The 27632-nt window shown below is 53.9% G+C and overlaps 2 protein-coding genes across 19 annotated transcripts in view; one reads left to right on the top strand and one right to left on the bottom strand.

Moving 5' to 3' along the window:
- Positions 1–1227, top strand: part of PHLDB1 (pleckstrin homology like domain family B member 1) — a 44869-nt gene extending 43642 nt beyond the window's left edge. For 17 of the 18 annotated variants that reach the window (XM_054512248.2, XM_054512242.2, XM_054512247.2 and 14 more), the window contains one exon: positions 16–1227. In XM_054512248.2, coding sequence (XP_054368223.1) covers positions 16–156 — 141 coding nt within the window. In that variant the 3' untranslated portion in view covers positions 157–1227. The remainder of the gene's footprint in view (positions 1–15) is intronic. The other variant, XR_010407093.1, reaches the window with a different exon arrangement.
- TREH (trehalase) lies at positions 190–19409 on the bottom strand. The gene is given in 24 exon segments (XM_064575868.1): positions 190–338; positions 1350–1593; positions 1845–1898; positions 2119–2145; positions 2148–2230; positions 2573–2684; positions 2958–3007; positions 3010–3171; positions 3711–3905; positions 4026–4075; positions 4288–4346; positions 4349–4418; positions 4527–4617; positions 4620–4639; positions 4747–4839; positions 4964–5064; positions 5644–5746; positions 5812–5896; positions 5899–5950; positions 6087–6192; positions 6815–6978; positions 18741–18875; positions 19127–19180; positions 19401–19409. Coding segments are annotated over 24 exon segments (2268 nt in total).
- Between the last annotated feature and the right edge of the window lie 8223 nt (positions 19410–27632).

Below are 27632 nucleotides of genomic sequence, written 5' to 3'. Positions count from 1 at the left end.
TCCCTCCCGGCGCAGAGCCCGAACCCAGCCCTCACCTTCTGTGTGAAGACCCATGACCGGCTGTACTACATGGTGGCGCCGTCCGCAGAGGCCATGCGCATCTGGATGGACGTCATCGTCACCGGAGCTGAGGGCTACACTCAGTTCATGAACTGACCACACCACTCCTGGCGTGGGCCTCCTGGACCCTCAGGCCAGCCCGCCTGCTGCGCGGCTCGGCCCCTGGAGAAGAGCCGCAGCCTGGGCCCCAGGCCGCGCACGAGTGCTCCCAGAGCCCTTGTACAGGCCTTGGTACTGTTCTAAGGAGCGGGTCCTGTGAATGTCTGAGCTCAGGCCCCCTAGAGAACCAGCCAGCAGATAAAAAGTGGGGAGGCTCCCGGGAACTCAGAATTTGCAATAACCCTTCAGGGTCCTGCCCCAGGCTGCGGAACTGGCAGAGGGAGCCTCAAGCTCTGACCTGGCACCTGCGCTCCCCAGCCTGTGTTTGCCTTCGCAAAGGACAAAAGATGGTACCAGAATCTGCCAAAGATCCCCTCTTGCCTCAGCCCCCCCGTTGCAGGGCCCTTGGGGGCTGAGGAGAGCCACCTCCGGAGTGGGGGAACAGCTCAGGCGGTGTACTTCTCAAACCCCGCTCTCCCGCATTTTTGTTATTACTTTGTTCAAGGGCCAGAGACCTCACGTGTCAGCCTTGAGGTCCCAACCCCATACCCATGGCCGTGGCTCTGTGGCTTTGCCCATGCCCATCTGAGGGTACGTACCAACATCTCTCCAGCTGGGGGGGAAGGGACCAAACCCCCCCTCCAGCCCCCAGTCCAGCCCTCTCCCTTCCACTCGTGCCTTGCTTAGAGCCAGAAGGGACGAAGCTCGGACATCCAGAGACTGGAGGAGGAGGGAAGCGGCAGGGAGAGGTGGCTAGACGGGTTCTGTACAGGCTGAGTGTCTAACGGGTGGAGGGCTGCTCAGACGCCCCCGGGGGGGACCTGAGCAGGAGAGGAGGCAGCAGAGTGAGAGGACCCTGAGGTCTGGCTGCCCTCCCTTCAGCCTCGGAACGGTGACAGAAATGGGGAGCAGAGGACCAGGCCACCAGCTGTCTGGCCTCGGCCCTTCATGCCTTAACACTAAGCCCACCTCCCTGCCCACCACTGGGCCATGGCTACTGGGCCCCGGGCTGGGTGATTTTCAGTATTTGTAAGCATCTCAACAGAACAATAAAGCATTTGGAGTATGTGTTTGGGAAGCCAGGTTGCATGGGGTATGGGACTGTGTCCCCACAAAACAGGACGTCCCCCTTACTGATGTTCCAGGAGGGACAAGGGCCCAACCCATGACTTCTAGGTCCCTCCCCTGACCCCACTCCAAGGACTGGCTGGGGGTGGGGGATGGAAGATGAAGAAGCAGGCGAAGGTAGGGACTCACGCAGAAGTTTAATGAGGCAGACGGGGCAGGGAGGCCCATACTGTGGCAGGAGGCTGAGCAGAAGGGCAGCCGTGAGGCAGGGGCCTCCAGGAAAGCTGTCTGGGTCCCTGAGCTCAGCCGGTCACCATAGCGGTCCAGGAACATCAGGACCACTCCACTGGTCCAGCCAAGGCCCTCCTGGAGAGAGACAGGGTCAGTGGGGCAAGATCTCTGGGGAAGGCCCCAAATCCTTTTAGGGGCTGTGAGATCCCCACCCAGAGGCTCGAGAACTGCCCAGCCCCAGGGGTGCAAAGGAGCTCCAGTCAGCCTCCTCCCTGGGGACCCACATACATGGGAGGAAACCGAGGCCCAGACAGGGGAGGTCATGGCCAGTTGTGGGGACAACACAGCCAGCCCTGGAGTTCCCAGTAGGATGTGGGCCCACTCACCTGAACTTCATACTCCCCTCCACCACCTGGCTGACCACCGCTGCTGATGTCATACTGGGAACAAAAGGACAGGCTCCCCACCTCAGCCCCCCAGGGGGAGCAAGAGATGGGAGCCCCTTTGGGAGAAGCTGCTCTGGCCGGCAGCTCTGACCCCTGCAGTGCCCAAGAACGGCCACCGGGCGTCACCACTGTCCCTGGGCTTGGCAAAGCCTGGCATCCCCCCAGCTCACCATGGGGAGGAGCCCAGGAGGCTCTGGGCTCAGGAGCAGCTCACCTCAAACATGGCTGACTTTTGGGAGTAGAGACCTCAAAGTTGGTTCGGATCCAATTCTGAGCCAGCTGGAAAGCCACTTCCTGGGCCCGAGGTGAAGGAGACTTGGCCAGACCTAGACCCCACCCCAGGCAGGACACTGAATCTCCTGAGTCCCCTGGGATGGCCAGAGCCTTTCTCTCCTCAAGGAGGGAAAGAGGCCTGGGCCCTAAGACCTCCATCGTGAGCCACATGAAAAGCCAATGTGCTCCTTCCCCAGGGCCTGGCTTTGGAGGGAGAAAGGAGGGCTGGTTCCCTCTATCAAAGGTCTGCTGAGTGGGAAGCCAAGAGACCAGAAGAGCCAGAGAAAGACCCTATGTGCTTTGTTCACACCTCCCCAGCACCAGGAGGCCGACCCTCCAGATGCAATGGGGAAAGGCCCTGGGATATGCCCCATCCCCACCTCCCTACTCCCTACCTTTGATGACCAGGTCCTGCAGGGGGACCCAGGCATTGGGCAAGCCCCACTGCTGGCCTGTTTTCTGGGGAGAGGTCGGGATCCCGTACTCGTAGGTCAAGATCTGGCTGTCCTAGAGGGTTCCAGACATTTCTAGGGCTGTGGGTGGGGGCTGGATGAGGAGCCAAGAGGCTGGGCCCTCCTCAAGCCAGATGTCCCCCTTCCTGGGCTTTGTCCTCTTGGCTCACAGTTGCCCCCTGGTGGCTCCAGCGGGACCCGCAGGCTCAGACCCAGGGGTGGGGCAGGAGGGGGTGGCTCCACTTGCCAGAGGTCCCTAGTTCAGACTCAGGGAGAGAGCAGGTGGTTCTGCCCCCAGTATACCAGCCTGCTCTGCTGCCCCCCTCACCTCCAAATACTTTAGGGCCTTGTCCACAGCGTCTGGGTCAGAGAAACAGACCAGAGAGGAGTGAGGTTGGATGGGTAAAACTCTAGGTTCTTCTTTCCGTTCTCAAGGTCATAGTCAAACCAGGCCCCTTTCTCTTCATCCCACAGGATGGCTCTCATGGCAACCAAGCGCTGTTGCGACAGATTTCTGTACTTTGTGGCTTGGATGTCGTTCCCTGGGGTGACACTGTCTTTAGGCTGAGCAACCGAGGTGCCTGACCTTGGGTCCCATGCCTTCCAGAAAGAGGTCAACCTTGGCCGCCTCCTGTTGTCCTCCCCAAGGGCTAGAAGTCCTGACACCAAGGGGACATGCAGACCTGGAGCCCACATTTCCGGCCTCTAGGATCTAGGAGTTTCTGAGCCATGGCCCTATAGGGCTCTCAGGACCTGCACTGGCCTGCTCCCGGGCCCGTCCTAGGAGGGCACTGGCCGTGTGTATTTCCCTAGCTCCGACAGGTCCGAGGGCAATTGTTTGGGGAGAGAGAATGGAGGGAGTTTGAATGTGTGGACTCAGGTGTCCTCTCGTAGACCCTAGGAGTCCCTCCCAGTAAGAAAGGGAGGAGGGTGAGTGGAGTGTGGGCTCCATACGTACTCTTGCCCTAGGGGTGAGGTACGGAGTGGGCTAGGAGGCTGGAGGCCCTTCATTCAAGGTCCTACTTCCAGCTCCACGGCCAAGGCTGAAGCAGGACCCAAGCCGCCCCTCCTGCTGGCTCACCCAGTCTGGAGTAGAAGTTGCTCATCAGCTCCTCTGCCTGGCACAGGAAGGCATTGAGGTCAACAGGCACGAATTTGCTGGTGCGGATGCTGCTGAGCGATGTAGGGTCTGGGCCTCCGACAAGCCACCATGAAGAGAAGTCCCACCCAGACTCAGCCCCAGCCTTGAGCTCAGCCCACAGAGCCTCCTGGTCCCCTGTGAGGACAAAGCAGCAGGGGACGGGGTGGGGGGGGGCGGTGGCAGGGAGGGCCAGGGCTCGACACCCAACACCAGGCTCTCAGCCCCACCCCGATCCCTGACCTTGTTATTGCTCACCTTCTGGCAACGTGTCTGCCAGCTCAGCATCTTTGCTGTAAGACTCTGGCCTGGAAGAGGAAAATGGGCATCCTGGCACTAGGAGCCTCTAAGTGCAAGCTGGAGGCTAAGCCATGTTGCTCCAACTGCCCTTGGATTGCCCTTCGTGGGCCCTGGATTGCCCAGGGCTTTCAGTATCAGCATCTGAGAGGCAGGGCTAAGTCATGGCCCTCAGACCAGAGTGAATCACGAGAGACTGAGAGGTTGGCAGGCGGCTCCTTACCTGGGTCCCCCATAAGGGACAGCATAGTGATTCAGAACGTAGCACTCGCCCCCCCCTCCCCCGAGCTCACAGAGATGGTCCTGTTCTCCATCCAGAAGTCCAATTCCAAGGCTAGGCTCCCGATGTTGTCCCTGGGGTGGAGCCAGGCACCGCGGCAGCCCAGGCACGGCCCCTCAGTCCCACCCTGGGAGGTCCCAGGAGGGCGGCCTGCGGGGCAGCAGGGGGGCCGGGGGGCCCACCGGAGGAAGGCGGTGTCGGTGTGGGTCACGTAGCGGTCCATCGTGAGAGTCAGGAGGGGGGGCTGGCTCGGCTGCAGGTAATACACGCGCGCCCGTTGGGGACCTGTCTGTAGCTGCCAGGAAGGACGCGGGCTGAGGTGCGAAGGCCAAGGCCAATCCGGCGCCAAGCCCTTGGCACCCCCTTCTCCGCCCCAGCCTTGAGGGGCCCGCCCCCCCTTACATCTGCACCAGGTCCAGGAAGTTGTGCAGCATGCCCTTCACCATCCCGGGCATCTCAGAGAGGAGCAGCCCCTCCATCACCCAGTAGGAGTCCCTGGGGAAACGGACAGCTCACGCACCGGCCTGGGCACCCGGGCCAGTCAGGGTGCCCCCCTCTGCCCGGGTAGCCCGCTGGCCCCGGGCTCCCCGACTCCCACCCTGCAGCCTCGGCCGCTCACCAGCAGTAGAACTCCACCAGGCGCCCGCCAGGCACGCTGAAGGGGTGTGCCGAGTAGATCAGAGAGAACTGCCCCGGCTGGCTGAGGACCTCTGGCCTCACCTGCAGTCGGGACGGAGGGCACAGGGAGCCCACGGGCCCCGCCGTGTGGAGGCCCTGGCGGCCGGTGCAGGAGTTCTGGCTCTGCGGCTGGTCAGCCACGTGGCTTCGGTCAAGGCCGGAGCTGCCGCAAGCCAGGTCTGCTCGGCCCCACAGGCCGGCCTCTGGAGTCCCTGCTAACTCAGCCCGGCCCTGGCAGGGGCTCACCAAGCGGCGGCCAGTATCAGGACCAGGTAGGGGGACTGTTTCCTCCACTCCCCTTCCCTCATCTCTGCTGCCACCACCCAGTCCTGACCTGATTAGCTCCCGGAAGAGAGAGCCTAGGTGGGCAGCCTGGAGGTGGCAGGTGGGGATGGGGGAGGATGGTGAGGGCTTCAGGGAGAAGGTGAGAATTTAGAAGTAGGCATTCCCTTCTCCCCTTCCAGAAATTCTTCTTAGAGAGCTCCATTCAAGGACCCAGCGTGTGGGGGGCTGTCTTCTTAGAAAGTGCGTCCCAGTCTGTGCTCTAAGGGCAATGGGGCCCCAAGCTGGCATCCCCCTCTCCCAGCTCCATCCCCTGGGCTGAGACCCAGGAGTGGATACCTTCTTTCCCAGTTTCTTCCAGAGCTGGTGGAGCTGCCCTGCCCAGGCTCGCAGCTTGGGGTCTGAGATCTTCTGCAGGAACCGGGACTGGAAGAACGCTGACCTCACAGGGTTCAGGCAGGCAGGCCTGTCTGAAGGGCCCACTCCTGTTTCCTGTCCAGGAGCTACCTGTCCTTCCAGTCCTCAGGAGTCCAGGACTGCAGCTCCTGCCCCACGGCCTGGTAGTGCTCTTGCACGAAAGCCTGCAGCTGCTGCGGGGGGTGCTTGGGTTGTGGGCGGCGGCCAGCTCACCAAAGCGCTGCAGAACCTGGTCGGGGGTCCAGGTGGCAAGGAGGGGTCAGGTGGACCCCAGGAGCCCCTCCCTGATGGAGGCCCCTCTCTGCCTCGTCTCGCCCTCTGTCATCTTTGGTGCAGAAGCTTTAGGAGGTGGGGCCCCCCTGTGCCTCACCTGGAGCCGAGGACAGTGGCATGTCCACAAACTGCTGGTCATCCCGGTAGAGCTTGGCCATCTGCATTTGGTGTAGGAGCTCCCCGTGGCAGTAAATCTGGCTGCGGACAGTGTCGGGGAGGGGGGCAGGTCAGGTCACCACCGTTAGGGGAGAAGAAAGGCTCGAGTCTGGGCACGTTCCCTGGCCTGGGGCTGTCATTGGGCCTGGGGAATGTGCGCGCCCTTGTGTGGTGCGGATGTGTGGGTGCTGGAGACATACCCCGCTGAGAGAACGAGGAGCGCCCTCGGCAATAAAGGATTTAAACAAGGGCCCAAGTCCACACTGGTTGGTAATTTGGCAGAGTGGACACCCAGTGGACGAAAGGAGAGGACCACTTGAATCAGTGACACATCAGAGGGGGTGGGACCGACTCTGTACAGCGGCCCTGGGCGAAACCGACCAGAGGGCTTCAGGCAAAAGCCTGCAAGTTACCCCCGGGGGTGACTGCTGAGACCTCGGGCCAGGGAATTTGCACGTGCGGTGTGGGATATGCATCATTCGGGAGACAGTTACCAGCCCGCTATTGGGCGTTTATGGAAACCTCCTTCTGCCTGGAGGACAGATCTTCCTGTGACCGGAAGTACCGACTGTGTCCTGAGTGGTGTCTCCGATGAAGAAGGCGGTGCCCCAGAGAGTTCCTTCATACGTGGGAAGGGTTTACACAGGAAGCGCTACACGGGCACCGCCCGGGCAGGTGGCGGGAGGCTCCCGAGGAGTCGCGGGAGGAGCCCTGTGGCGGCTCCCCACGACCAACAGAAAGCTGCTTGGCCGCCGACGGCTGTGCGAAGGCGGACAGACAGTATCTCGTCTGGATGGCTACTGCACTCTGACCAACTGAGGGCAATCTCTGAAGAACGTAAGAACAGGTCAGCTCGGTGGGCTGAACTGCATGCTCTTTCCCTTGCAGTGATGGAGACACTGAATGCGAAAAGCTCCTGTGTTGCTTTTAAGTAGACTCCATGCCCAGCATGGAGTCCAACACGGGGCTTAAACCCACAACCCTGAGATCATGACCTGAGCCGAAATCAAGAGTCGCACACTTAACCGGCTGAGCCACCCAGGCGCCCATGTTGGGGTGTTTACGGACTCAGGGGAAGGGAAAAACTGCACTAGGAAAGGGGATGCTCGCCATGGGGCATGAGCCTCAGGAAATCACTCCGGAAATTCAAGGGGCCCGTTAAAGTAGCTTTGCATTCCTGACTGTAGACGAATAGGCTTAAAATACTATATTGGAACAGAAGATACTGTGCCAGTTGGGTCAGCCATGGTTCCCACAACGGGCCAAGAGACGTGTCAAATGGACGCAGCGTGTAACGTGTCACCCTCCGAGTGCTGGCCTGATACAGAACCGGAACAGGCAACATCTGTGGTCTGAAACAGGGAGAGAGAAAAGCACGAAGGGCAGGCTTACACAGCGTCACAAGCATATGCTCACACTCAGCATGGAGTGGGAGCCAAAGGAGGGTCCCCACGGGATAGATTCGTCCGCTTTTCTGGGGGATATGAGGAGAGGCTGATGGCAGGACTCTACAATTCTTTCCCACATCATCTGCACTGACCTTGAGCCCACTAGGACCCGACCTGCCACTGTGGTGTCGGAAGCATGAATGGTCCGTAAGTAAGAGACCGTAGCTCTCTTTTCAAATCCTGATGGGTTGGGTTGTGCCCACGCCCCATGGGGCTAAGTGGGGGCTCACAGTGAATGGGGCTGTATTGCTCAGTGGCGGGAACAGCCCCCCATTCGGGGCTGTGTAACTCTATCTTCTACGGCCCTCACAAGGCTGGTTGTGCTGCCGGCGAGCTAGATGAGAGCAGTGGCTAAAGCCAACATCCCTTCCAAAGGGGGAAGAGTGGAGTGAAAATCAGTGCCACACAGAGAGGAGAAAGGCAGCTGAGGGCAAAGAGATGAACAGGCAGGTATTCAAGGGAAACGGGCAGTCTGGCATGCCACGAGTGCCTGGAGGGAGCGAGAGGTTACCTCGGTCCTTAGCACAATCACAGGGGATGCCTGGAACGGTGGGGCCCTGCGCCTGCCCTGCCCAGCCTGCCTTTGGAACCTGACAACGTTGATGGAAGCCAGCAAACAGGGCCGGAGTCGCTCTGGGAGACATTCTGGTCTCAGGATATGACGCTGAGCTAGAGTAACTGCTGACGACTGAAGGTGACCCGAGTGACGGGCCAGCGTCTTTCAAGTTTTTAAGATTACACCTACTATGAAGGGTGTCATCTGGGAAGGAATTTCCTGAAACTACTCCCCACTGGGTCTTTGGACTGGGTGGTCTACAAGTCTTGGCAGATGAATTGCCCTGTATACAACTATAAACCTTGAAAATCAAATACTTATAGAAAGGCCCCTGATTTTGGGGCACCTGGCTGGCTCAACCAGTTGAGCATCTTTTTTTTTTTTTTTTTTTAGAGACAGCAAGCAAGCAAGCACAAGTGCAGGGAGGGGGCAGAGGGAGAGGGAGAATCTCAAGCAGACTCCATGCTGAGCACAGAGCCCGATGTGGTGGGGCTCAATCTCATGACCACCCAACTGAGCCACCCAAGCGCCCCAAGCATCTGACTCTTGATCCCAGCTCAAGTCTTGGTCTCAGAGTCATGAGTTCAAGCCCCAAGCTGGGCTCCATGCTAGACGTGGAGCCTGCTTAAAAAATAAAGTCCCCCAGTTTTAATGGACAAAATATAGCAGCATGTGCAGTGTGTTGTACGCACAAACACAGATCACCCGTTTTTGTGAATAGAAAGCTATTAAACAGAACAGAAAAAAATGGGTTTCTTGTTGGATGAAAGCAGTAGGCATCGTATAGTCTATCCAAATTCCCATGGGGAATAACCCCATCCTGAGATGAGGAAGGCTATGGGAGGCCTCATGGCATACCTCACAATAAATTGCACCTAGGCGTGACTACCACTTATCTCAGCTTAGTATGGGGGACCCCCATTTCTGGGTACCAAACATGTCTCCCAATGGCATTCGGGCTTTTAGTACCTAATGGAAAGAACACTGGACCATGAGACATAAGAGGGCTGGGGGGTGGCTGGGTGGCTCAGACAGGTAAGCGTCCGACTCTTGATTTCAGCTCAAGTCATGATCTCAGGGTCATGAGATCGAGCCCTGTGTTGAGCTCTGCACTGGGCCTGGAGCCTGCTTAAGATTCTCTCTCCCGGGCGCCTGGGTGGCTCAGTTGGTTAAGCGACTGCCTTCGGCTCAGGTCATGATCCTGGAGTCCCAGGATTGAGTCCCACATCGGGCTCCCTGCTCGGCAGGGAGTCTGCTTCTCCCTCTGACCCTCTCATGCTCTATCTCATTCTCTGTCTCAAATAAATAAATAAAATCTTTAAAAAAAAAAAAAAAAAGATTCTCTCTCCCTCTGCCTCTGCCTTTCTCCCATGTGCTCTCTCTCTCTCAAAAAAAAGGGGGGGCTTTGGGGGAGACAGGTCCCCCATTGTGGAACAAACTGAATTTGCTTTTAATGAGGAGAGGCATTCAGAGGAAAAAATATTAGCTAGAATAAGCAGATTAGGAGTTCTTTTCCAGGGGAAAGTAAAGGCTGGGAGTCAGGCTGGATAATGAGGCTTTAGTGAAATGCATCAGGCCAAGGCAACAGAGAAGGCTGGCTGATGCCAGGGCCCAGCACCGGAAGGGGGCCTGCACCCTCAGCCAACAGAGCCTCTTGACTATTTTAATGCTGAAAGAAGGCAAAGTAGCCATGAGGCAATGGCCTTCCATACTAGCTACTGAGGCTCAAGAGCCATGCCTGTGGGAATCTTCTAGACCTGCAAACCACGTACTGTGGACACATGTACTTGAGCCCGACTACGACTGCCCTTGCTCCGGAAACAGGTAAGAAGACACACCCTGTCGTACAATTAGCAGGGACAGAACTATTCTGAATACCACCTGTGTCCTCCCCCAGGAAGGAGGTGGGCCCTGCTATGAACAGCACAAAAAGGAGACCAGTCTCTGTGCCAGGCTGTGAGCTGAGACAGGGTGACTAGCTTTCCCTCCAACCGTCTCAGAACCCAGAAATAGCAAATCATAATTTGTTGTAATAAATAATAAAATCACGGCTACCTGTAATGACGCCTGTCCATAATAGTATTTGGTATGAGGGCAAGGTTTGAGTCTACGGAGAATACCTCTCTAACTCTTCCAGTTTGTTCTGTAATGGAACTCCATTGTACTATGACCATACCAGAATATGGTCTAATACTGGTATTAGCGGTGTGATTCAACCACCTTATGTAAATAAGCCATGTGATAATACCGATATTCATGCCTGCATATGTTCGGAGGTGGAGTTAAAACCTCCTCAGGGGTCACCTGGCTGGCTCAGTCGTTAAGCATCTGCCTTCGGCTCAGGTCATGATCCCAAGGTCCTGGGATCGAGCTCCGCATCGGGCTCTCTGCTCGGTGAGGAGCCTGCTTCTTCTCCCTCTCCCTCTGCCTGCCGCTCCCCCTGCTTATGCTCTGACAAATAAATAAAATCTTAAAAAAAATTATTCTCTAAACAACGCCAGTGTGTTACCATCTCGCACTACGGCAGATATAAAGTGGAAAAAGAACGTCAGAATTACTAGAGTCTCCTACAGTCACGATTAGTCTAGTGAGCATCATCTGACCAGAACGTCTCCGGACGAGGCCACTCAGGTTTGCAGGCTTCTGTTTGCTCTGGTCGGTTCCAAAGCCGGAGAGGTCTTGGCAGTACATACATTCACCCTTTCAGGCATCTGAAACTAAGAGGCAGCATCCCTTCTTGTTCTGAGCCTCTTTTAAAGTGTTAATGTAACAGTGGATTTCTCCCACTACATTATTATTAGTCCATGTATTCACCTCTTTACCTTCAGCTACTATTTCTCCTTCTCTCCATTTACATGCAAGCTTTTCTAGCTTTGGAAAGGACCTTGCGTTCGGCTGCTGGTCCAGACTGCAGCAGCAACGCTAGTCTAGAGAGCCTCCCCGCGGTCCCCTCCGCTCACGCAGAGTGCTATCACGTGCGCTCACTTCGAGCGGGCCATTCCTACCCCTAGGCTTGAGTGAGGCTTGAACACAGCCGCTCTCAGTGACCCCATTTAGCCAGATGGGGCAAAGGCGCACCGCACCGCATCTGGCTCTTAGGATTCAGACACAGCAGCGTAAGGGTAGAGGTCCACTCTCTTACCTAGGAGTCCTCCCTGCTTCTGACACGTGTGGCTGCGGACTTGGGCCTGGCACCTCTGTATCAGGCAGGGAAAAAAGGGTGAAGTGATGTGGGGGAGAGAGAAAAAAGTACAGTCGTACCATTGTCCTCCTCCCACATGGGAAGAACCCCATGGTCATACCAGCCTCCTCTTGCCTAGATTCTCCCAGAAAAGCGGAGCAACCTATCCAGGAGGGACCCTCCCGGGAGCCCCTCACGGTGAGTGTGAGTGCACGCTGGTGAAGCTGCGTCGGCCAGCCCTGCTTGTCTGGATCTCCCCGTTTCAGACAGCCAATGTTTTCATGGTCCATTCCAGCTCTCTATCGAACCATGGCTCGGAGGATGAAAGTGAGTTCCCTGGAAAAATGTAACTCAGTGGTCCAAATCGGTGCGGTATCTTCTGGTCTGGTCCTATGACAGTATTTTGAGCATTTATAGCGACACCTAGCGCAGAGTGCGGGCTCCCGCCCGGGTCTCACCAACCAACTCCATGTGTGTCCTTTCCCCCAGGGAACCTGCCCTGTAGCCCATCTCTTTTGTTGACAGAACAGCTTATTGGCATTTTGTGCCTCAGGGGGCGCAAGGGCCATGCATCTAGATCCAGCCCACCTCCCAACATCCCATCGGTTCACGACCCCACGTGGCATCCTCACGTGAACACACTGGGATACCCACTTGCTGGCTCTACTTTCCGATCTAGGAAGGGGGTTCTTCTGATGGGCACCAACGTGTTCTATTTTAATGAACTCCTCAAATTCACAATAACTTCCACAGGACTGTGCCACACATGGGTGATGTTTCTATAGACCACTCTCCCATTGTCCTTCTGCCTGACCATATGGCCAGGATGGTGGCCGCCAAGAGTAGATAAAAACCCAAACACGGTAGCAAATAGTATGAGTTCAGCCCACCGAGCTGATTTGGTGTTTTTTGTTCTGGGTTTTTTTTTTTTTTTTTTAGATTTTATTTATTTATTTGAGAGAGTGAGTGAGCACAAGCAGAGGGAGGAGTAGAGGGAGGAACAGAGAAACAAGCAGACTCCAGGCTGAGCCTGACGCGGGGCTCGATCTCACAACCCTGAGATCATGACCTGAGCTGAAATCAAGGTCGATGCTTAACCGACTGAGCCACCCAGGCGCCCCTGGTATTATCATCTCTGGTCATAGCGGCAGCCTTCCAGTGTAGTGTGTTCACCTTGGAACAACCATCCATGAACAAAGCAGCTCTTTGTTGGTCCACCAAGAGTTGTTTATAGGGCACCGTCCATGTGGCAATAGAATCCAGCACTCCTCAGGTAGTTCCAAAGTCAGTTCTAAGGAAGAGAGTCTACCTGCTCTCAAACTCATGGAGTTAACTCTACATTCCCCCCTGTAGTCTGCTCCTGCATAAACCATTCCCACTGCATTATGGAACTCTTCCGGGCACTGCCCTCCCTCTTAGATCATTTCTCCAACATCACCCAAGATATTATGGGTGTTTCAGGTTTTAAGATTATCTTCTATCTTGGGGTGCCTGGGTGGCTCAGTTGGTTAAGCATGTGACTTCAGCTCAGTACTGACATCAGGGTCCTGGGATTGAGCCCCGAGTCGGGCTCCCTGATCAGCACGGAGCCTGCTGCTCCCTCTCATTCTGCACCCCCTAACCCACGGGCTCGTGTGCTCTCTCTCAAATAAATAAAATCTTTATATGATCTTGTTTTGTTTCTTAAATTCCACATATGAACGAAACCATATAATTGTCTCTCTTATTTTGCTTAGCATAATACCCTCCAGCTCCATCCACATCATTGCAAATGGTAAGATTTCATTTTTTGATGACTAATATTCCATTGTATGTATATATGTGTGTGTGTGTTTACACGCATACGGTATCTTCTTTATCCATTTATCTGTCAATAGACATCTGGGCTCTTTCCATCATTCAGCTGTTGTGAACATTGCTGCTATAAACACTGGGGTGCAGGTGCCTCTCTGAGTCACTATGTTTGTATCCTTTGGGTAAATACCCAGTAGTGCAATTGCTGGATCATAGGGTAGCTCTGTTTTTAACTTTCTAAGGAACCTCCATACTGTTTTCCAGAATGGTTGCACCAGCTTGCATTCCCACCAACAGTGTAGGAGGGTTCCCCTTTCTCCGCATCCTGGCCAACATCTGTTGTTTCCTGAGTTAATTTTAGCCACTCCGACTGGTGTGAGGTGGTATCTCATTGTGGTTTTGATTTGTATTTCCTTGATGATGAGTGATGTTGAGCATTTTTTCATGTGTCTGTTGGCCATTTGGATGTATTCTTTGGAGAAATGTCTGTTCATGTCTTCTGTCCCTTTCTTCATGTTCTTTGGGTGTTGAGTTTGATAAGCTCTTTATACATCTTGGATACTAGCTCTTTTTCTGATAAGACATTTGCAAGTATCTTCTCCCATTCTGTCGGTTGTCTTTTGGTTTTGTCGACTGTTTCCTTTGCTGTGTAAAAGCTTTTTATCTTGATGAAGTCCCACTAGTTCATTTTTACTTTTGTTTCCCTTGCCTTGGAGACGTGTCTACCAAGAAGTTGCTGCGGCCAAGGTCAAAGAGGTTGCTGCCTGTGTTCTCCTCTAGGATTCTGATGGATTCCTGTCTCACATTTAGGTCTTTCATCCATTTTGAGTCTATTTTTGTGTGGGATGTAAGGAAATGGTCCAGTTTCATTCTTCTGCATGTGGCTTTCCAAACCTCCCAATACCACTGGTTGAAGAGACTTTTTTTCCATTGCATTTTCTTTCCTGCTTTGTCAAAGATTAATTGACCATAGAGTTGAGGGTTCATTTCTGGGGTTTCTATTCTATTCCATTGATCTATGTGTTTGTTTTATGCCAATACCATACTGTCTCGATGATTACAACTTTGTAATAGAGCTGGAAGTCCAGAATTGTGATGCCACCAGCTTTGCTTTTCTTTTTCAACATTCCTCTGGCTACTCAGGGTCTTTTCTGGTTCCATACAAATTTTAGGATTATTTGTTCCAGCTCTGTGAAAACTGTTGATGGTATTTTGATAGGGATTGCACTGAATGTGTAGATTGCTCTTGGTTACATAGACATTTTAACAATATTTGTTCTTTTGATCCATGAGCATCCTTCCTTCTTTTTTTAAAAATGTTTCTTGTGGTTAAATAGATATCATATAAAATCTGCCATTTCATCCATTTTAAATTACAGAATTCAATTTACATTATATTCATAGTATTTCCCAACTATCACTATTTATTTTCAAAATGTTTTTTAAAAAGATTTATTTTAGGGGCGCCTGTGTAGCTCAGTCATTAAGCGTCTGCCTTCCGCTTGGGTCATGATCCCAGGGTCCTGGGATCGAGCCCCGCATCGGGCTCCCTGCTCAGGGGGAAGTCTGCTTCTCCCTCTCCCACTGCCCCTGCTTGTGTGTCTGCTCTTGCTGTCAATAAATAAATAATCTTAAAAAAAAAAAAAAGACTTTTTGGGGGGGAGTGCACGTACACAAATGGGAGGGGCAGAGGGAGAAGAAGAGAGAATCCTAAGAAGGCTCTACTGAGAACGAAGCCTGATGAGGGGCTCAATCTCACTACCCTGAGATCACAACCTGAGCTGAAAGCAAGAGTCAGATGGATGCTTAACTGACTGCAGCACCCAGGCACCCCATCAAAACTTTTACCATCCTAAAGATACATCCTATAACATCAAGCAGTAAGTCCTCAGTCCTCTCTCCCCATGGCCCCTGGAAACCACTATTCCACCTTCCAGGTCTATGAATTTACCTAGTCTTGATACTTCATGTAAGTGGAATCACACAATTTGTGTCCTTCTGTGACTTTTGCAGTATTCAGTGTAGAAGTCTTTCATCTCCTTGGATAAGTTTATTCCTAGGTATTTTATTTATTAGATGTTTGCACATGTGATGGCTTCTTAAATTTCCTTTTCAGATTGTTCTTGGCAGGTATATAGGAATGCAACTGATTTTTGAGTATTAATCTTCTGCCTGCAGCTTTCCTGAATCTATTTATCAGACCCAGCTTTCCTGTGGATCTTTTGGGATTTTCTACATATAGAATCATGTCATCTGTGAATAGATAAATTCTTCCTTTCCAATTTGACCTTTTCTTTTTTTTTTTTTTTTTTTGGTCCTGTTGCTTCAGCTAGAACTTCTGGTACGGTGTAGACATCCTTGTCTCATTCCTAATTTTAAAGAGAAAGCTTCCAGTCTTTCACCATTGTGATACTACATGTGAGTTTTTCATAAATTCCCTAAATTGCTCTGAAGAACTTCCCTTTTATTGCTAGTTTTTAGAATGTTTTTGTCATGGAAGTGCTGGGTTTAGTCAAATACCTTTTCTGCATCAATAATCATGTAGGATTTTTTTCCTTTGTTCTATTAATGCAGTGCATTACACTGATTTTCTTATGTTGAGCCATCCTTGCATTCTTAGGATAAATCTCACTTGCATGGTGTGTAACTCTTTTACTATGCCATTGGATTTGGTTTGCTAGTATTTTGTTGAGGATTTTTGCATCACATACATAAAAGATAACGGACTGTAATTTTCTTGTGAGATCTTTATATAGCATAAGCATCAGGTATTGTTGGCTTCATAGGAGGTGTTAGGAAGTGTTTCATCCTATTTTGGAAGAGTTTGAAAAGGATTGGTGTTAACTCTATTTTTATCATTTTTTATTTTATTTATTTGAGAAAGAGAACAAGTGGAGGGGAGAGGCAGAGTGAGAGGGAGAAGCAGGCTCCCCACTGAAGGCTTGATCCCAAGACACTGAGCCGAGGATGCTTAACCAACTGAGCCACCCAGGCGCCCCTTTGACTCTTCTTTAGACGTGTGGTAGAGTTGGCCAATGAAGATGTTGGTCTTGGACTGTATTAGGATTCTCCAGAGAAACAGATATAATAGAATTAGTGTGTGTGGAGACAGAGACTGAGAGTTATCTTTAAATTTTTGCTTATGTGATTGTGGAGGTTCGCAAGTCCAAAATCTGCAAACTAGGTCAGCAGGCTGGAGCCCCAGAGAGGTCTAAAGGCAGTCTGTTGGGCAGAATTCCCTCGTCTTCTAGGGAGGTCAGTGTTTTTCTGTTAAGGACTTCCACTGATCGGATGAGGTCCACTCACAATATGGAGGGTATGAAATGAATAAAGGAAAATCTCGTTTCAAAATATAGTTGGGAAGTCCTGAAGGAGGCATGCTCACAGAGGTACCACTCTTCAAAGCTAATTTTCCATATCCCAGCAGAAGGAAAGGTTTTTCTCTTTACCCAGCAACCCAGCCAATGAGAACCACCACAGCTCAGCCAATAAAAAGTCACTACAACCACAAATTCTTGCTCTGTTTGGAATGGAGTTTCACTCCAAACTGCCCCTCTCAACTTCCTTCTTTCCTCTATAAAAGAACACTCCTCCTCTGACTCTCGCTGTCTCCGTCAAATAAATAAATAAAATCTTAAAAAAAAAAATTTTTTTTTAAAATTGTGTTACCTTGGCCTAGCCAAGCTGATATATAAAATTAACCATCACGTGGAGTTTTCATTGTTGGGTGGTTTTTTATTATAATCTCGTTATAAATCTGTTGAGATTTTCTATTTCTTCTTGCATCAGTTTGGATAATTTGTGCATTCCTAGGAATTTGTGCATTTTGTAGTGGTTATCCAATGTTCTCAGTTTTCTCTATTTTTGTAAGGTCCGTAGTAGTGTCTCCATTTTCTTTCTTCCTTTCTTTTTCTTTCTCTTTCTTTCTTTCAAAGATTTTATTTATCTGACAGAGAGAGAGAGAGAACAGGAACACAAGCAGGAGGAGTGGGAGAGGCAGAAGCAGGCTTCCCGCTGAGCAGGGAGCCCGATGTGGGGCTTGATCCCAGGACCCCGGGATCGTGACCTGAGTGGAAGGCAGACGCTTAATGACTGAGCCACCCAGGCGCCCCACCATTTTCATTTCTGATTTTAGTTATTTGTACCTTCTTTTGCCTTTGTCAATTTTTTTCCATAGCTAAAGATCTATTTTCTTGGGGTGCCTGGGTGGTTCAGTTAAGCGTCTGCCTTCCACTCAGGTCATGATCTCAGGGTCCTGGGATCGAGCCCCGGATTGCGCTCCCTGCTCAGTGCAGAGTCTGCTTCTCCCTTTCCCTCTGCTGCTCCCTCTGCTTGTACTTTCTGTCAAATAAGTAAATAAAATCTAAAAAGAGAAATTTAAAAATAAAGATCTATTTTCTTGATTTTTTTCCAAAGAAACAACTTTTGGTTTTTCTCTTTTCTATTCTCCATATTATTTCCTTATGCTCAATCTTTCTTTACTCTTCTGCTAGCTTTGGGTTTAGCTTGCTTTCCTCTAATTTCCCAAGGTATAAAGACGGTTATTGATTTAAGATCTTTTGTAATGTAGACACTTGCTCCTGTAAATTTCCCTCTGAGAACTGCCTTTGCTGCATCCCATAAATTTTGGTATGTTGTCTCCTTGTTTTCATTCATCTGTAAGTATTTTCTAATTTCCCTTCTTTGTGATTTCTTCTTTGACTCTTTGGTTGCTTAAAAGTGTGTCAATTTCCACATTTTCCAGTTTTCCTTCTGTTATTTATTACTAGCTTCACTCCATTACGGTTGGAGAAGATACTTTCTATAATTTCAATCTTTTAAAATTTACTGAGCCTTGTTTTATGGCCTAACATATGATCTATCCTGGAGAATGTTCTATGTGCACTTGAAAAGAATATGTATTCTTTATGTACAAACAGTATGTCCTGTTGCTGGGTATGGAATTCTATATATATTAGGTCTGATTGTTTTATGGTGGTCTTCTCTTTCCTTTATGATCTTCTGTCTAGATGTTCTATCCATGAAAGTGGCACTGGAGGCTCCAACTATTAACACAGAACTCCCAATCCCTTCAATTCTGTCAACTGTTACACTTTCACCCTGGGAGGACAGTGGTCTTGGCAGGGCTCCCTTCCTCTCTGCACACACAAAGCTCACAAAATAAGTGCCAGTATTCCTGTACTGTTTTCCAAAGTACCCAGGGGCATAAGATGATCTAGACTAGTATGTTCAAATTTGGACTTTTTTGGGAGGCGGTGTTTGATCCCACCTCCCTGCCCTCCTTCCCAGCACCTGGGGCCCATCGTAGCTGGGACACTGGGTCTGGGTGATTTTCAGTATTTGTAAGCATCTCAACAGAACAATAAAGCATTTGGAGTATGTGTTTGGGAAGCCAGGTTGCATGGGGTATGGGACTGTGTCCCCACAAAACAGGACGTCCCCCTTACTGATGTTCCAGGAGGGACAAGGGCCCAACCCATGACTTCTAGGTCCCTCCCCTGACCCCACTCCAAGGACTGGCTGGGGGTAGGGGATGGAAGATGAAGAAGCAGGCGAAGGTAGGGACTCACGCAGAAGTTTAATGAGGCAGACGGGGCAGGGAGGCCCATACTGTGGCAGGAGGCTGAGCAGAAGGGTAGCCGTGAGGCAGGGGTCTCCAGGAAAGCTGTCTGGGTCCCGAGCTCAGCCGGTCACCATAGCGGTCCAGGAGCATCAGGACCACTCCACTGGTCCAGCCAAGGCCCTCCTGGAGAAAGACAGGGTCAGTGGGACAAGATCTCTGGGGAAGGCCCCAAATCCTTTTAGGGGCTGTGAGATCCCCACCCAGAGGCTCGAGAACTGCCCAGCCCCAGGGGTGCAAAGGAGCTCCAGTCAGCCTCCTCCCTGGGGACCCACATACATGGGAGGAAACCGAGGCCCAGACAGGGGAGGTCATGGCCAGTTGTGGGGACAACACAGCCAGCCCTGGAGTTCCCAGTAGGATGTGGGCCCACTCACCTGAACTTCATACTCCCCTCCACCACCTGGCTGACCACCGCTGCTGATGTCATACTGGGAACAAAAGGACAGGCTCCCCACCTCAGCCCCCCAGGGGGAGCAAGAGATGGGAGCCCCTTTGGGAGAAGCTGCTCTGGCCGGCAGCTCTGACCCCTGCAGTGCCCAAGAACGGCCACCGGGCATCACCACTGTCCCTGGGCTTGGCAAAGCCTGGCATCCCCCCAGCTCACCATGGGGAGGAGCCCAGGAGGCTCTGGGCTCAGGAGCAGCTCACCTCAAACATGGCTGACTTTTGGGAGTAGAGACCTCAAAGCTGGTTCGGATCCAATTCTGAGCCAGCTGGAAAGCCACTTCCTGGGCCCGAGGTGAAGGAGACTTGGCCAGACCTAGACCCCACCCCAGGCAGGACACTGAATCTCCTGGGTCCCCTGGGATGGCCAGAGCCTTTCTCTCCTCAAGGAGGGAAAGAGGCCTGGGCCCTAAGACCTCCATCGTGAGCCACATGAAAAGCCAATGTGCTCCTTCCCCAGGGCCTGGCTTTGGAGGGAGAAAGGAGGGCTGGTTCCCTCTATCAAAGGTCTGCTGAGTGGGAAGCCAAGAGACCAGAAGAGCCAGAGAAAGACCCTATGTGCTTTGTTCACACCTCCCCAGCACCAGGAGGCCGACCCTCCAGATGCAATGGGGAAAGGCCCTGGGATATGCCCCATCCCCACCTCCCTACTCCCTACCTTTGATGACCAGGTCCTGCAGGGGGACCCAGGCATTGGGCAAGCCCCACTGCTGGCCTGTTTTCTGGGGAGAGGTCGGGATCCCGTACTCGTAGGTCAAGATCTGGCTGTCCTAGAGGGTTCCAGACATTTCTAGGGCTGTGGGTGGGGGCTGGATGAGGAGCCAAGAGGCTGGGCCCTCCTCAAGCCAGATGTCCCCCTTCCTGGGCTTTGTCCTCTTGGCTCACAGTTGCCCCCTGGTGGCTCCAGCGGGACCCGCAGGCTCAGACCCAGGGGTGGGGCAGGAGGGGGTGGCTCCACTTGCCAGAGGTCCCTAGTTCAGACTCAGGGAGAGAGCAGGTGGTCCTGCCCCCAGTATACCAGCCTGCTCTGCTGCCCCCCTCACCTCCAGATATTCCAGAGCCTTATCCACGACACCCAGGAGTAGCAGCTGTCCCCAAAAGAGGTGTGGCTGAATGGGTACAAATCCCAAGTCCTTCCATGTTCAAGGTCATAGTCAAATCAGGCACCTTTCTCCTCATTTCATAGGTAGCCTTCAAAAACAGCCCAGCACAGGGGCGCCTGGGTGGCTCAGTTGGTTAAGCCACTGCCTTCGGCTCAGGTCATGATCCTGGAGTCCCTGGATCGGGTCCCGCATCGGGCTCCCTGCTCGGCAGGGAGTCTGCTTCTCCCTCTGACCCTTCCCCCTCTCATGTGCTCTCTCTCTCAAATAAATAAATAAAAAATCTTAAAAAAAAAAAAAAAAAAAGCCCAGCCCTATTTCTGCAAATTTCAGTAATTCATGGCTTTGGAGGCATACTCTGGGGTGAAACTAGGTTTAGACAGAAGGCCCCAACCCTGTATCCTACTGCAGCTCTTTAGAAAGAAATTCAGGGGCGTGGGGGCAGGGGGATTAGGAGAGGAAAGTATTTCTAATTCTTCGCCTCTTCCCTGAAGCCCTCAGTAGCCTCTCCCCAGGCAAACCTAGCCTGTCCAGCCACCACCAGGCTACTCAGACCTGCGTCTTACACCACTGGTAACTGTTCACTCCCCAGCGGGGCTCTGTGTTCCCTGAGCTAATGGGGCCAAGCCTCTGCTTGGGAATAACTGCCCCTGCTGATTGTGACCTGTGGTCAGCAGTCTGTTAGACACTTCCGCCCTTTGTCTGAGGCTCAGAGAGGGCAGTGGTTTGCCCAAGGCTGCACAGCATCTGTCCTCCCAGCCAGGCCTCAGGGCCCTGGCACCTGCTGGCACAGAGTGGTGCTCCAGGCTCCTTCCTAGCTTGGGCCGCTTCCTCACCCAGCCAGCCCCACAGGAACAAAGCCAATCTCTGTTCCACTACTCCCCTCAAAATAACTGACAGCTGACCCCTCTCCCTCTGACACCACACTCACTGGTTCAGAACCAGGAGACAATGACCGGAGAAAATACCTGGCAGAGGCGCACAGCAAGCCCCACTGTGGTCCTACAGTTGCGCTCCCGACACCACGATCATGTCCGTCTGCCTCACTGGGGAAACGGTTTAGGGTTAAAAATAATCCTACAAATAAAACTGCCAGGTATTTCGCCAACAAAAACGAGTTAATTTAGGAAGAGCAGAGAACTGCAATCCAGCACGAAAAAGGTACAGGACAACCGTGAGCAAGTCAGCACAACGCAGGCGAGTTGCGCTCTTTCTTGGAGGAATGGGGGATGTTGGGAAGGCTGTTAGAAACAAAAAGTCCATTGGAGTGAACTGGGAGGTCTGAGTACTGTAGCTTTTCATTGGCTGAGCTGTGGCTGCCCCTCATTGGCTGGGCTGTTGCTGGGGCGGAAGAAACCTTCCCCTCTTGCTGGGCTAGTAAGATAGCTCCACCTGCAAGCTTGGGTCTGCAACTGACGAAGAGTGGTGGGGCCGGAGAGCTTCACCTGCCGGCCTCCGGCTCCATTCTTTTTTTTTTTTTTTTAAAGCTTTTATATATTTATCTGAGGCAGAGAGAATGAGAGAGAGAGAGCACATGAGAGGGGGGAGGGTCAGAGGGAGAAGCAGACTCCCTGCCGAGCAGGGAGCCTGATGCGGGACTCGATCCCGGGACTCCAGGATCATGACCTGAGCCGAAGGCAGTCACTCAACCAACTGAGCCACCCAGGCGCCCCATCTCCGGCTCCATTCTAAATGAGGTTTCCTTTCATTAATTTTCACACTCCGCACCTGGGCCAGAGAATGGGCACCCTGGGTCTCTGGGCCTGGCTGGGCGGTGGCAGCAGAGATGGGGGAAGGGGAGTGGAGGAAATGGTCCCCCTACCTGGTCCTGATACTGGCCGCCGCTTGGTGAGCCCCTGCCAGGGCCGGGCTGAGTTAGCAGGGACTCCAGAGGCCGGCCTGTGGGGCCGAGCAGACCTGGCTTGCGGCAGCTCCGGCCTTGACCGAAGCCACGTGGCTGACCAGCCGCAGAGCCAGAACTCCTGCACCGGCCGCCAGGGCCTCCACACGGCGGGGCCCGTGGGCTCCCTGTGCCCTCCGTCCCGACTGCAGGTGAGGCCAGAGGTCCTCAGCCAGCCGGGGCAGTTCTCTCTGATCTACTCGGCACACCCCTTCAGCGTGCCTGGCGGGCGCCTGGTGGAGTTCTACTGCTGGTGAGCGGCCGAGGCTGCAGGGTGGGAGTCGGGGAGCCCGGGGCCAGCGGGCTACCCGGGCAGAGGGGGGCACCCTGACTGGCCCGGGTGCCCAGGCCGGTGCGTGAGCTGTCCGTTTCCCCAGGGACTCCTACTGGGTGATGGAGGGGCTGCTCCTCTCTGAGATGCCCGGGATGGTGAAGGGCATGCTGCACAACTTCCTGGACCTGGTGCAGATGTAAGGGGGGGCGGGCCCCTCAAGGCTGGGGCGGAGAAGGGGGTGCCAAGGGCTTGGCGCCGGATTGGCCTTGGCCTTCGCACCTCAGCCCGCGTCCTTCCTGGCAGCTACAGACAGGTCCCCAACGGGCGCGCGTGTATTACCTGCAGCCGAGCCAGCCCCCCCTCCTGACTCTCACGATGGACCGCTACGTGACCCACACCGACACCGCCTTCCTCCGGTGGGCCCCCCGGCCCCCCTGCTGCCCCGCAGGCCGCCCTCCTGGGACCTCCCAGGGTGGGACTGAGGGGCCGTGCCTGGGCTGCCGCGGTGCCTGGCTCCACCCCAGGGACAACATCGGGAGCCTAGCCTTGGAATTGGACTTCTGGATGGAGAACAGGACCATCTCTGTGAGCTCGGGGGAGGGGGGGGCGAGTGCTACGTTCTGAATCACTATGCTGTCCCTTATGGGGGACCCAGGTAAGGAGCCGCCTGCCAACCTCTCAGTCTCTCGTGATTCACTCTGGTCTGAGGGCCATGACTTAGCCCTGCCTCTCAGATGCTGATGAGGGGGTGGGTGCCTTTGTTGTCAGAAAAGGAGTGCCAGTGGGAGCCATGGGAGCAGGGTGGCACCCTGTGGGCACAGGTGTCTCCCCGCTCCCTCCTCCCCTAGGCTGCATAACAACCACAGGAAGGCTGCAGAGGAAACTTGCCCCGAGGTATTGGGGACGCAGTGGCTGCATCCCTACTCTCCTGGGCCATCCCTGGGACAGGAGAGGCCCCAGAGGACAAAGACAGCAGACAGGACACCGCCGGGGCTGGGGGCTGGGGCTCTGTCCGGGCAAGAGGAGAGGGGTTGCTGGCAGAATGAGGACACAGAGGAGGACGGCAGACCAGGAAGACCACCGTGGGAGCTTTGCTTCTTTGCAGCTTGGCCACCAGCCTGCACCGCAGCACCCCCCCGCACCCCCCCACCCCCCCGCCGCCCGTCCTCCCCGAGGCGAGACCCACCTGCTGGCCAAGGTCTAGAGCAAGACCCAGAGCCTCAAGGCCCCTCCCCCTCCTCTCCTGCTCAAACCACAGCCGTCTGGGGATCAAAAACACCTCTCTCCTCTCTCTCTCTCTCTCTCTCTCTCTCTCTCTCTTTAACGCCGAGTTGCCTGAAAGATGTGCATGGTTGGGCTGGGGCTGAGTCACGAGGGCCGCCTGCAAACACGGGAGGGTGGGGGCCGACTCCTGTGCTGGCTTTCAGATTTTGCACGTTTCTATATTTCTGCACATGGCAGCAATTTTTGCAGAAAGGGTGAAGAGAGTGCATCTGGGCCCGGCACCAGCCTACTGCAGCTGCCTGTGGCTGCCTCTGCCCACCCAGGGCAGCCTCACGTTCTCACCTCAACCGCTGGGACTTCCGCTCCCCGTGGGAACAGGGCCCGGGGTCAGGGGCTCCCGCTGCGCCCAGCCTACTGGGCATCTCCCTGCCCGTCCAGGAGTTCCACAAACACAGCCCGATGTCAGCAACATTCAGATGCTCCCAGGTGACCCCAGCTCACGGCCCTGGGAGCGATGGGGTTAGCAGTGTTTGTAAATGTCCATGAGAGATGTTTTCAATCAGAACTGGGTCCCAGGAGACCCTGACTGCAGACTCGGCTATGTCCTGGGCAACTCACTCTAACATCCTAGGCTGCTGGTGTAGAAATTGGAGGCTCTGGTCTCCATTAGGGGTTGCAAACTCAAACTCTAGTAACACAAATGTGCGGAAATACGTAGGGATAAGGGAACAACAGTACAAGAGCACCATCTTGGGGAGTGAGCGGGAGTAGGGTGAGCTGGACGTGCTTTCCTGTGTGAAGGTCTCCACTGCAGAAGATGGTTGACCTAAGACAATGCGGGCTCCTTATTTGCTAGATCTCCTGATTTTTCCAAAGGTAGAAACCCCTATTTTGATGCAAAATATCCCAATTTTTAAATGTCTCAGTGTCCCAAATTCTGACGGGGAGTGGTGAGGAGGAGGCCTGACCCCACTACGCAGCCCCCCCGTTCTCCCCCAAGCATTCGGGGCCCTTCCCTCCAGTCAGACCTCAGCCTGCATTGTTGACTCTGGACTATCAGTGCCCCTTTACCTTGAGGTACTACTCTGAACATGGTTGAAACCCTCTATATAGAAGGAACTCTTAGAAATCATCATAATATAATAATGATAAATTAATTTAAAAAAGAAAAAGTAAAAATACTGTTGTACTTAGAAAAAAGCTATAGAGTAATTATGGATGGTGGATAAACATAATGCTCTGATTGTTCTTCTCTGGATCTGGATGGGGCCTCTGCCCATGAGGACGCAGCTCCTGGCTGATCTCGGGGTATCTGTGCCTTGATCTTCTTGGATGCCCTCACTTAAGTCCTACCACTTAGCTCATCTTAACACACTTACAAACAGGTGCATCATTGGTGGGGAAACAACACTTTAAAATATTTATTCGACTTTGATTTTGCAGTGAGGCTGCAGGCTGTGTGGGGGAAGACCTCGAGAGACGGCTTAGCCTTTTCTTAGTCCTCCATAATCCAGCTCTGCGCCCAGACAGCCCCACTGAACAGGAGCCCTGTGGCTACTTACTGGACCCACCAAACGGGAGGCAGCTGGTGCGGGGGGGGGGGGGGTTCTCACTGCCCTGACTCCAAAATATTTCTTTGAGGAAGAAACACTACGAGTTCCCTTCTCAGTACCTATTCTTGGGGTAGTGGTGTGACCAGCTCTTTTTTAAAAGTTGGTTTCCCAGGCTCCCCTGCGATTAAGGGTGGGCAAGGACGCAATTCTGACAAATGAGAGGCAAGTGAAGGTCACTGGAAGAGGCTCCTTGAAAGGGGAAAGACTTAGCTGGCTTTGCCCTTTGCCCTTCCCCTTCCTGCCCTTGAGCACAGATGAAGTCCTAGGAACGGCAGAAGCCTCACCTTGCAATGGTGAGGCAATGAACCTGAGGCTGAAAACCACACGCTTGAGATGGCAGAGCAGAAAGTTGGAGACAGACCGAGTTGTCCGCGGCACCTTCGAGTCATGTTATATGAGGAAAACAAACCCCTTAGTTGTTTAAGCCACTGGTTTTCAGTTTTTTGTCACTTCTGGCTGGATAAAGTCTCAACCAGGTCTTTCTGCTGAGGTCTTCCGGTGAGGGCACATTCCTTCATTCCCATCACATGTCCAAGCATGTTCTAATGGCCCAGGAGTACTGTGGGGCCCTGCCTGCCTGGCCTAAATTCAGGTGTGAGGAGCAGACCAATCCATCCATCCGTCTGTCTGTCTCCGTACCTACCTACTTGGATCCATATATCCATACATATCAGGTGATGCTGAGCAGTTCCATCGACCACCTTCCTCCCAGCCTTGTCTCCCGGAATCAGCTCCAGGCCCCTGGACTTCTCATCAGCGTGCGTGCAAATGATTCCCAGAGACTCCGAGAGCGGGGAGTCCGGCACGGGGTGCGACTGCCGGCTAGGAAGTCACACGGCCAGCTTCTGGGGTGCTGGTGAGGTTCCATTTCCTGCCCCGATGACCAGCTGTTTGCTTTACAACCATCTGTGCACTGGCGGAGGCGTTTTCCGCACTTTCCTGTACTGTGTGTCAGTTCATTATAAAATCATTTGGAAGCCTAAGCGAGAGTCTGGCAGCCTGCTTGGCGTGGCCCACTGGGTTACAGGAGGGGAAAGGGCCTGTGGCGGCCGGTGCTGGGACTGTAGCGTGGCCTCCGGCCCCGAGGTCACTCGCCGCCGCCCCGCGGGAGCTCTCAGAATAGCGGCCCACCTGCAGATAAGCAGTTTCTATTGTGGTGAGGAGTTAAGAAAACAAAAGGGCAGGTGAGGAACAAGCGGGTCTGTAACACAACAGCCCTCCCCATCTGTGCACGACTCTGCCGCCTCGAACACCACCCACTCCTGGCCTCGCGGGCCGCCGCCTGCCAGCCGGGGGGGCCTCGGGCACCTGCACCCCCGGCACGGAGCCTGGCGCTGCGGGGGGCGGGGGGAGCCCCCACCCCCAGCCTGCCCGTCTGGGTCCGCAGACTGAGGCCGCCTCCCAGCCTGCTTCTGCCACATCTGGTGTGCACATCCAGGAGCGCGGCGACTCATGTCAACTCTTCGAGCCTCGGTTTCTCCGTCTGTGAAGTGGGGATGGTATCTCTTCGAGAGGTTGTTGTAAGAATTAGAGACGATGTGTTCTGGGCACGCAGGTGGCGGGAGGGGTGGGGGGTCCTCATGGGTGGAGCTGCCCCAGTTAACTCCCTCCCTCCCTCCCAGCAGCTCCAGGCTGGGAGAATGACCTCCCCTCACTCCCCCGTGCAGGCCTCACGTCGCAGAGCCCACAAACATTCCCCAGGGCTCCAGAGAAGGTGCGTTTAAGGCCAGGCCTCCACTGGCAGAGCCGTCCATCAGCCAGTCACCGGGAGGCTGCTCCACTGGCCGCCTTCGTGCTCTGAACCCTGCGTGACACAGATCTGTGGCCTGAGGTAGGACAGCCGGCAACCCCCCGAGCTTTACTTCCAAGGATAACGGGGGTCAGAGAAGCCGAGATCAGCGTCAAGGCAGGCCTCCCAGCCACAAAGTAAGACTCCAGGGGAGCCCCTCAGCTCTGCTGTCTGCGTGGCAGTGAAGGGGGGTGAGAGCAACTGCTCAGCGAAAGCCCCTCCACAGAGGCCTTCGGCTCAGCCCAGCGGGGGACACCCTTGTCCGAAGCGTGGGGTTTCATCACAGTCGACATGTCTGTCTCAGGCTCGTGTGGGAAGGTTCTCGTCACTCCTCATGGGGAAGGAGTGGTCTTTGAACAGCCTTGTCGGTGTGGAAATCAACTCCAGACCCCCCGCCTTGTTCCCTGCGAGCCCCTCACACAGTGAGGCCGGCAGGACTGGAGAACGCCCGCCCGAGAGTAACCCTTCCCCATCTCCCACGGCAGGCAGCCTTCGTGCCCTTAGTTCACGCACAGGGCTGCTCCGCAGCTTGGATT

This window comes from Mirounga angustirostris, unplaced genomic scaffold (genome assembly GCF_029215605.1).
Source record: "Mirounga angustirostris isolate CCGP_5_RB_7025 unplaced genomic scaffold, mMirAng1.0.hap1 SCAF_13, whole genome shotgun sequence".
Taxonomy (NCBI): domain Eukaryota; kingdom Metazoa; phylum Chordata; class Mammalia; order Carnivora; family Phocidae; genus Mirounga; species Mirounga angustirostris.
The sequence above is the reverse complement of the archived record's forward strand: the minus strand, read 5'-3'. Positions and strand labels throughout refer to the sequence as shown.